The 10,000-nt window shown below is 44.9% G+C and overlaps 2 protein-coding genes across 2 annotated transcripts in view; both read right to left on the bottom strand.

Moving 5' to 3' along the window:
• The window catches only part of LOC117747604 (E3 ubiquitin/ISG15 ligase TRIM25-like), a 2,534-nt gene extending 465 nt beyond the window's left edge, over positions 1–2,069 (bottom strand). Inside the window, exons 1-2 of the mRNA XM_034556978.1 lie at positions 1,036–2,069; positions 1–123 (exon numbers count right to left, since the gene is read on the bottom strand). The exon at positions 1–123 is cut by the window's left edge and continues 465 nt beyond it. Coding sequence (XP_034412869.1) covers positions 1–123; positions 1,036–2,052 — 1,140 coding nt within the window. The 5' untranslated portion in view covers positions 2,053–2,069. The remainder of the gene's footprint in view (positions 124–1,035) is intronic.
• A 4,396-nt stretch (positions 2,070–6,465) lies between these two features.
• LOC117747509 (serine/threonine-protein kinase DCLK2-like) overlaps positions 6,466–10,000 on the bottom strand; it is an 11,834-nt gene continuing 8,299 nt past the window's right edge. Inside the window, exons 8-15 of the mRNA XM_034556793.1 lie at positions 9,857–9,914; positions 9,426–9,545; positions 9,068–9,214; positions 8,828–8,961; positions 8,648–8,725; positions 8,472–8,568; positions 7,776–7,856; positions 6,466–7,305 (exon numbers count right to left, since the gene is read on the bottom strand). Coding sequence (XP_034412684.1) covers positions 7,180–7,305; positions 7,776–7,856; positions 8,472–8,568; positions 8,648–8,725; positions 8,828–8,961; positions 9,068–9,214; positions 9,426–9,545; positions 9,857–9,914 — 841 coding nt within the window. The 3' untranslated portion in view covers positions 6,466–7,179. The remainder of the gene's footprint in view (positions 7,306–7,775; positions 7,857–8,471; positions 8,569–8,647; positions 8,726–8,827; positions 8,962–9,067; positions 9,215–9,425; positions 9,546–9,856; positions 9,915–10,000) is intronic.

Raw genomic sequence — 10,000 nt, forward strand, 5'->3', positions numbered from 1 at the left:
CTCCTCTGATAAAACCAGTTGACAGTTGGCTGTGTTTGGATCCAGCGTGATTTGACGTGAATATCGTAAGAACTCTGCTCTGGTCGTGGGCTCCACTGAAGGTCTTGTCTCAGGAAGAAAGGCCTGTATCTGATCTCTGGTCGTGGGCTCCACTGAAGGTCTTGTCTCAGGAAGAAAGGCCTGTTTCTGATCTCTGGTCGTGGGCTCCACTGAAGGTCTTGTCTCAGGAAGAAAGGCCTGTATCTGATCTCTGGTCGTGGGCTCCACTGAAGGTCTTGTCTCAGGAAGAAAGGCCTGTATCTGATCTCTGGTCGTGGGCTCCACTGAAGGTCTTGTATCAGGAAGAAAGGCCTGTTTCTGATCTCTGGTCGTGGGCTCCACTGAAGGTCTTGTCTCAGGAAGAAAGGGCTGTATCTGATCTCTGGTCGTTGGCTCCATTGAATACCCTGTCTCAGGAAGAAAGGCCTGTATCTGATATCTGGTCAATGGCTCCATTGAAGGTCTTGTCTCAGGAAGAAAGGCCTGTATCTGATCTCTAGTCGTTGGCTCCATTGAATACCCTGTCTCAGGAAGAAAGGGCTGTATCTGATCTCTGGTCGTTGGCTCCATTGAATACCCTGTCTCAGGAAGAAAGGCCTGTATCTGATATCTGGTCAATGGCTCCATTGAAGGTCTTGTCTCAGGAAGAAAGGCCTGTATCTGATCTCTAGTCGTTGGCTCCATTGAATACCCTGTCTCAGGAAGAAAGGCCTGTATCTGATCTCTGGTCGTGGGCTCCACTGAAGGTCTTGTATCAGGAAGAAAGGCCTGTTTCTGATCTCTGGTCGTGGGCTCCACTGAAGGTCTTGTATCAGGAAGAAAGGCCTGTTTCTGATCTCTGGTCGTGGGCTCCACTGAAGGTCTTGTCTCAGGAAGAAAGGGCTGTATCTGATCTCTGGTCGTTGGCTCCATTGAATACCCTGTCTCAGGAAGAAAGGCCTGTATCTGATATCTGGTCAATGGCTCCATTGAAGGTCTTGTCTCAGGAAGAAAGGCCTGTATCTGATCTCTGGTTGCTTTCACCGCCGTCGTCACATGTTCAAAGTACCGCAGGCGGTTTGTCTTTGGTCTCGGTGAGTCCGCCGGCTCGGTGAGCTTTGACAGCGAGGGGTATCTGTGGAGAAACTGGGCGTGGTCGTCTGTTCGTGAGAGCTTCTCCATCTCGGCATCCTTCCTCTTCAGCTCAGTGATCTCCTGCTGAAACTCCTCCTGAAGCTCTTTGACTCGACTCACTTCGGTTCTCTGCTGAGTTCTGAGCTGCTGCTTCAGCTCGGTGAAGATCTTCTCCCCGTCCTCCACCGCTTCAGCAGAGCGATTGATGGCCTCCACCTCCTGTCGAAGCAGCTTCACGTCCCTCTGGCGCTCCTGGATTCTCTGCTGGACCCTTTGCCTCCTTCTAGCGAGCTCCTGCTGCCTCTCGGTCCGTTCTGCTGCAGCTGAGACGGTGTCGTGGCCTTTATGCTCCTCCACGGAGCAGAGATAACAGATGCACTGCTGGTCAGTGCTGCAGAACATCTTCATCACCTCGTTGTGGCGAAAGCAGACGTTCTGCTGGAGGTTGACAGAGGAGGGGTCCACCAGCTTGTGTTTCTTAAAGGCAGGAGATTTAAAATGAGGCTGGAGGTGTTTCTCACAGTAAGAGGCCAGACACACTAGACAGGACTTGAAGGCCTTCAGTTTCCTCTCAGTGCAGAAGTCACAGGCCACATCTTCAGGTCCAGCATAGCAGGGACCACCAGCAGCAGCAGCAGCAGCTTGGAGTCCAGTCTTCTTCAGCTCCTCCACTAAGTCGGCCAACAAGGTGTTTTTCAGCAGGACCGGCCTCAGGTCGAAGGTCTGTCGGCACAGAGGGCAGCTGTGGCTTTTCTTCTGGTCTTCCTCGTCCCACGCGCTTTTAATACAGCTCATGCAGTAGTTGTGTCCACAGGGAACCGTCACCGGATCCTTCAGGAGATCCAGACAGATGGAACAGCAGAACCTCACCACGTCTGCTTGGTCTCCTCGATGCGCCATGTCTCCTCTCCGACAACAAGGAAATGTCTGCAGAGTTGGACCTTCGCTCTCTTCAGATGAATGCGTCCCACGGGAAGCCAAACCTCCTTTTCCGTCACGTTCACACGCTGCTCTGCAGGGATTTGGCTTGTCGGCTCTCACACTTTGCAGCTTGTAGATCTGTGAAAGAGGCAGGAACCTGGATCTGTACAGGAGGAGGAGCGGTTTGGACCTTGGCAGCATTTATGGCCTTTACGTCCACATTTACAGTTTGAACTTTAAACCCCTTTAAACCTAAATTGAGCTTTGGTGATAAAGATTATGGACCTGACCGTGTGCACGTGGGCGTTGATGTGTTCACACAAGATCGGGACAAACCGCAACCAAACCAGCGATGCTTTTATCATCATTGTATACCGACTCTTTAGGACCTTTTGTTGGAGCTCAGGGTCCTGAGTGAAGAAGGTCTGGTGTTGCCTTCATCTCCAGTTTTTCATTCTTTCCGATCAGCTGAGGAAGGAAGATTATCTAGTCCCTGTATCTCCTGTGAAATATGAAACGTGAATCTTCACCATAAGGAGATGAATGTAGTAAGAAGTAGTTTATCTGAACGGTGGTGCAGAAGAAATTTGGAACATCTCCCAAAATGAAGTAAAATGAGTAAAGCTACTCAGTTACTTTAAAGTTGTGTTATTCACATAATTAAAGTGTTTTATGACTTTTGCTTCTAATGTAAATGTCAGTTTTTAACTTAAAATTCCCTTTTTATGAACTGATGAATGTTCAGTCGGTATTTATCAACATAGCAGGAAGAAAACCATAAAAAAGACACTTCAGGTCAACATGATGCCACTGCATCAGCTTTTACTTTCACAGTTGAATCGATCGCTTCCAAAATCTGTTTGTTTTTTCAAATGCCACGAACAATGATCCCAACACACGTCCATGTTTCATATCAACACACATCACATTACAGCTCATCGTTAGCATTAAAACACGTCTTCAGTTCCAACACCAGACTCGTTTTCCTCAAAGTAAGAAGAAAGCTTTAATTTACTTTTTAAATGCCCATATTGTTTAAAAAAACAACCTTGAGAAAGTTTGATCTGTAAATAAATAACACAGTTTTGTCATTTTAAGGAATTAGATTGTCTTAAATATAACTTCTAGCTGATTGAAATGAACATAAACAAACAACTCAAGATTCCTTGTCAGGAAAACCAGCCCAGTTTGGTTAAAAACCCACATTTCTCTACTTCGCTTCATAAAAGAATCCATTCCAGTTTAAGATGAGGCGTGATGTGAAATGATCACACGTACACACACATTGTGCATTTGATAAAAACGCCTCGTGACGACCGCCCGGGTCAAATCTCCCCAGTGGAACCAGAGATTTCTGAACTCCACCCGCCTCTGAATTAAAGCTGCATTCAAGTCCCAATGAACATCATCACTTTGAGGGAATCACAAGTCTCTGGACGATCAGAGGCCAAAATGACGTCTTTTTTTCTGGGAAGTGAATGCAGCACAAAAGAAAAAACTCACAATGATGCAACAAGATATTAAAGCACATCGTAAAAGTCAGTTAAAGCTTCGGTCACGTTGCGAAACAACTGCAAGCTGCGTTCAAGGAAAGTCATTCAACATTTGAAAAGGTTTCTTGCAACTGCAGCAACACGGCAACCACAGAAATGTGTTTTTAGAGAAACAAACTGAACTAAATGTCCAGAAAACAAACAAACAAAACAAAACAAGCTGAAACAAAGAGAACCGACGGCGTGGTTCTCGTCTCTCGGTTCTTTAGCGTCTCTGCTTCGGCTCTCGGCTCAAACACATTCTCTGGTGCAGCGAAGCGTCCGTTGGTGGCGTTGGTGGCGTTGGTGGCGTTGGCGGCGGCGTTGGCGGCCCGGGAGTTGCCGCTCCGCTAACACCGACGCAGAAGGCTCCTTTCGGTTTGGTGCGAAGCAAAGAGGGAAATAATTAAGACGACTGGGTTCATAGCAGGCATAGAAGGTCAAAAGGTCAAAGGCCGAGCCGCCGATTTAAAGAGTTTGCCAACTCAACTGGGATGGACTTCGATACGGCCGCCGGTACGTCGGGAATATTTACCATGGCAACCCGCATACAACACTGGTGAGTCATTTGTGGCCAAACATCGGGAATGACGAACACACGCGTTTGTGGCCAGAATTGTAAAAATGTTACGTTAGCAAAAATATCAAACGTCAATCTTGATCGAAGTTTGATCGTCTTCTTAAAGCGACGGGACACTTTTTTCGGCGGCGGCAAACTCTTAAAAATCGGCGGCTCCGGCCGAAAAAAGGTCAAGGCCATGGAAAGGTCAAAGGTCGCGGTGAGGTCATAACGCATTTGTTCTGATAACATTTCATGAAAAGGTTTTTTTTTTCTTGGATGCAGATGCACGAAACACTCGTACTTTCCACAAGATTTTTTAAAGTTGAAATCAAACACACGTATTTACACACACACACACAGACACACACACACACACACGGCGACATGATGGATGTGTGGATGCAGCGACGTGATTGATGGGTGACCCATTAACGTCACGTCACATGACCGTATAAGGTAAGAGATCCACCGCGGTCCAGTCCTTTGTTGCCAGGCAACGGTTAAGACCAGAGCTAGGAACTCGACGAACTCTTTCATTAATTTGTTAACATCCTTCAGAAACCTTGTTTTGTCTTCATCTGCCTGTTTCCTTTAAAAATGTGAATAAGTATTCAGTACCAATAACACACTGTACAAATACTCAATTACAGGTAATTGTACCGCATTTAAAATGTATAATCAGGAAATTGTACTTTAAGTATGAAATGTAAAAGTAAATAATGAAAAAATTTCCCCTTTGAGTATATGTATATATTACTATTATATACTATTATTACTCATGCATTCATGACATTATATTAGACATTCCACCACTGTTCATGTTTTTTTATTTAATTGACGCTTTTGGGAAAAAACAAGGTTTTTGGGGATGACATCATGTCTGTGATGATTGTTTCTTTTCATTGTAGTATTTAGTATTTAGTTCAAAACTGCTACTGTTTCCCTACTTCACAATTGACTCACAGACACCAACAGACATATTTACAGTATTCACAACGTATTTTATCCTCCATTAACTGCAGGCGGGAGGAGGGGCGGAGTTTGGACGGAGACACGCCCGCTTGACTTCATCGCAGTCTCGCTGCATCGAAAACCTTTGAAAAAGGTTATCGAAATGTTTTTCTTTAAATTGTGGAGCTTCAGACGTCACTCGGTTACTTTGAGTTACAGTACGGAGGCTGGGGAAGAGGTGAAGAGTGACAGGAAGTGAAGCATACCGAGTCCGTGTAGACTCATTATTTAAAGGCTTTGGAAAAAATCAATGAGACCGAGATCTAAGTGGAAATTGGGCTGTGAAAATAACATTTGGTGGTTTTATGAGGAGTTACATCTTTAACAATGTATTTGTGAGCAAAAGCCCAATTTTCCTTTTTTTTTTACAGAACAGTGAGTTAATTAATGAGCTTTAGAGGCGCCGGTATGCTTTATTTTTAGATTATGGGAATGATAGACATTTTATCTATATTTCACAAAATATCAAAACCATCCATTTAAATCAATCCGTTCCTTTTCTAAAGCCAAGGTATATTTTTTTCTGTAACAACCCCAAAACCTTATCCGTCTATCCAGCCAATGACGGGTGGTGGGGGTCTGAAGAGTGGAACCTATGGAAGGAAAGGACTGAGACTATTCAACAGCAGATTGAACAGGCACAGTACTCAAAGATCTCCTCGGGTTGGTGGGCGTCAAGGAGCAGAAATGAGAGCTGGAGGGTGAAGGTGGGACGTTTCCCAGAATAAATGGAAGACTACTGAGGAAAATAATGAAATCAGTTGTTTGAAGCCCTATTAAAGTGGTTCGAGGCCTTTTTCAAGGGCCATTTCCCAGAAATGTGTCCAGTCCCAAAAGACCCTGGGGGACCTATCCAATATCACTTCCATGGTGTCCCAGTGTTGTTATGGTGCGAGTCCTTCAAGTAGCAGTGAGGCGACTTTGTGAGTGTCTAGGACCCCACCTCCTGACTCATCAAAGGGGATGTAAATACTTTGCGGTACAGCAGCAGAGACGGGGCTCGTGAAAGCCTTCAGTAGAGGAGATGCTGGTCTAGACCGGAGACGGGGACGGTTTCCAGGAGGTACGTTGGAAATAGCAAAGGATAACTTGATTTAGTTTTCAGTATAGCAAGCGCCAAGTGTCCTAGACTAGAGGTGAGGAATCCTGGTCAGTTTCCAGTAGATAGGGACCAAGGAGAGGGAAACTCTGGTGTCAAGTTGAAGCAACAAAGCAATTATAGACTAGAGACGAAGGAACTTGTTTGGTTTCCAGAAGAGGAAAAGGTCAATTTGTCCTGGACCATAATTGAGAGAACTTTTATTCCAGTTTTATTCCACAGGTTTCCAGTAGATACAACAGGTCTAGAGCACAGATGAGAATACTTGTTTGGTAAAAGGGATATATTCTAGACCAGATGATTTGAAGGAACTGGTTTGGGTACTAGTAGATGGAACAGGAGGCGTTCTAGAGCAGAGATGAGAATACTTGTTTGGTAAAAGGGATATATTCTAGACCAGATGATTTGAAGGAACTTGTTTGGGTACTATTAGATGGAACAGGAGGCGTTCTAGAGCAGAGATGAGGATACTTGTTTAGCCTGCAGTAGATGAAACGCCATGTCTTCTCGACCATATTTGAGAAAACTTGTTTGCTTTTTAGCACAACAAGGAACATCTTCCTTTTGGTTCCGTTCTAGGCCCGAGATGACGCGTTCTAGACCAGAGGGGAGGAACCTCGATGGATTCCAGTTGTTGAAACGGAACAGATTCTAAACCAGATCAAGAAAGAGGGAACATGTTTGGTTTCTAGTAGAAGAAACGGGTCCAACCCTCGACCAGATGGTGGTTTGGCTTCCAGGAGATCAAACAGGTGATGGTTCTACACCGAAGGTGATGAAACTCATTTAAGTGTTTTATTGGTGAAAAATAGGGGGAAAAAGGACCAGATTTGAGGGAACTTGTCAAGTTTCCTGGACGGGTCTTGACCAGAGGTGAGGAAACCTTTTGGGGGTTTCCGGTTTTAAACCAGAGGTGAAGGAACTTGTTTGGTTTCCAGTTGTGGGGATTCCTGCTCTGGATCCAGTACTTCTCCACTGGTCTGGTCTTCAGTGCTGCTCACAGTGTTGGACTCTACCGGAGCCTCGTCCTGAACAAACAATAGGAAGTTAACACAAGAGTACTTCTTTTTATTTCCATTTGTGATGTGTCTGCAAAGGTATCCAGAAAGAGTGGGGAAACACCTCCTATTGGCTCTTTGTGTATTATTTGTGTCTTTTTTCTTATGTATTGTGTGTTGGGTATCCTTAACAAATGGCATTCCACAAGTAAACAACATGGAAGGTTTTGCTCTTCGGCCGTCGATATGCTTGTTTTTACTTTTTTTTTTTCTTACTTAATTACTTTTTTTGTCAAAATGTTGCTTAAAGAGACTTTATTTTAAAGTGCTACTGACAAAATAAGTTGTGTTGAGGAACTCCATGTTTTCATGACGTCTGCGTATCACAGGTCACCTGTTTCAAGAGGTAACAAAGCGGTGACCATGAAACTCACTTCCCCTCTCGTAGTGTGTGTGTTTTTGTGTGTCTTTGAGTGTCTTTGTGTGTGTTGTGCTCGTACCGTCACCCATGGGTGGGCCAAGATCTCCTCGGCGGTGAACCGGGTGTCCACGTTCACCTGCAGCATCTGACTAATCAGCATCTGAGGAGCAGGTCATGTGACTGTCAGCAGCCGGCACTAAGCGGTCTGAATTATTATTCTACAAAGGACTTAAAAAACATTTGAGACGTTATTAATTATTAACAGACAACATGTTCAACAAGTTGTTGTTTATAACAACAACAAAACTACAGTTAACCAGTCAAAACCAGTAGCTTCATATGTAGAAATACACTAAATTAAAGGGCCAGTGTGTAGCGTTTAGTTGGATCTTTTGGCAGAAATGTAATATTATATATTAATAAGTACATTTTCTTTTGGGTATAATTACCTTAAAATAAGAATTGTTGTGTTTTCATTAGCCTATAATTAGCTACATTATTTTATCTTTTGATAACCAGTTCTCATTTCCAATGACGACGATGTTAATAATCATAATAATAATAATAATAATAATACTTCGAATTTATATAGCGCTTTTCTAGACACTCAAATTACGCCGTGTTTCTACAGTAGCCCAGAATGGACAAACCAAACACGGCTCCAGAGGGGGGGGGGGGCTTCAGGTGCCCTCAGATCCTTCACACTGGCCCTTTAAGCGGTCTTTGGGGGGTTTGGCCTGGCGACACCTTCACTGCCAGTGGGAGCGAGCGGTACCTTGGCCGGGAGGCTGATGGCGTCCCAGTCCGGAGACGGAAACTCCAGCTTCCCTCTGAGGATCTGGTCGAACAACTCCTCCTGGACGTTGTTCTCACTGAGGGGGAGGAGCCAAGGTTTTATGAATGGACTGCAGCAACGTGACCGCGTGACCGCGGAGCTGCGAGTGCACTGACCTTCTGAAGGGAGGGAATCCACACAGCAGGATGTAGGTGATCACGCCGGCCGCCCAGATGTCCACCTTCAGGCCGTAGCTACACACACACACACACACACACACACACACACACAGTTTCTCATTGACGTGTTCGCCTTCTTTTCGCCGACAACTAGCGCCCAGAAACCGACTTCCTCACCCGGTCTCTCCGATGATCTCCGGGGCGACGTACGTCGGCGTGCCGCACACGGTGTACAGCGGGCCCTCCACCACCGTCGCCAGGCCGAAGTCGCCCAGCTTCAGCGACTTGGTGCCGTCCGGGTACTCGCACACCTGCAGCACACACACACACACACACATGGGCAGTTAAAGTGGGATGAACCGTGTGTGTGTGTGTGTGTGTGTGTGTGTGTGTGTGTGTGTGTGTGTGTGTGTGTACCAGCAGGTTCTCTGGTTTGATGTCCCGGTGCACGATGTTCATCTGGTGCAGGTACTTCACGGCTCCTCCCAGGTTGAACACCATGGCGCTGGAGTCACGCTCGCTGTACTTGGTGGACGAGGTGATGGCGTCGAACAGGTCGCCGCCCTGAAGGAGGCGGAGCAATGGTAAATATGTCTTCATGAAGAAGGAGAAGGAGGAGGACGAGGAGGAGAAGAAGAAGCAGAAGCAGAAGCAGAAGCAGAAGGAGGAGGAGGAGGAGGAGGAGGAGAAGGAGAAGGAGAAGGAGAAGAAGAAGAACAAGAAGAACAAGAACAAAAACAAGAACAAGAACAAGAAGAACAAGAACCACCAGCACCTTGACGAGCTCCATGACCAGGAACAGCTGACTGGAGGTCTCGTCCACCTCGATCAGCTGGATGATGCTGGGATGTCGAACCCTGCGCAGCACGGCCACCTCGTTTTCTATCAGGTGCTCCTGCTCACACACACACACACACACATTATTATTTAATACATTTAAGTAGTTATTTTTACAATTTCATTATTTTACAATTGTATTTATTTTTATTTTTGTATTTATTTTTAAATGTTATTTTATATATATATATATTATTTTACAATTTTTTAATTATTTTTTATAATTTCATTTATTTAGTTTTTTCCTTTCTTTAATTACATTTTTTTTTTTCACCATTTACCTTTCTGATTGGCTGAAGGTTTGGATCTGATTAATCACGTACTATTATTAGTATTATTATTATTGTTGGTGCTATAAACCATCCTTACCTTCCCACAGCAGCGAGCTTTATCGATGATCTTCAGAGCGTACTCCTGTCCCGTCGACCTGTCAATCAAAACATATTTATTTATTTAAGTTACATGAGAGAATTTTTTGGGAAAACAATACCACTTTCGTCCACAGGGACCGCC

The sequence above is a fragment of the Cyclopterus lumpus genome, chromosome 18 (assembly GCF_009769545.1).
Source record: "Cyclopterus lumpus isolate fCycLum1 chromosome 18, fCycLum1.pri, whole genome shotgun sequence".
NCBI classification, from domain to species: Eukaryota; Metazoa; Chordata; class Actinopteri; order Perciformes; family Cyclopteridae; genus Cyclopterus; species Cyclopterus lumpus.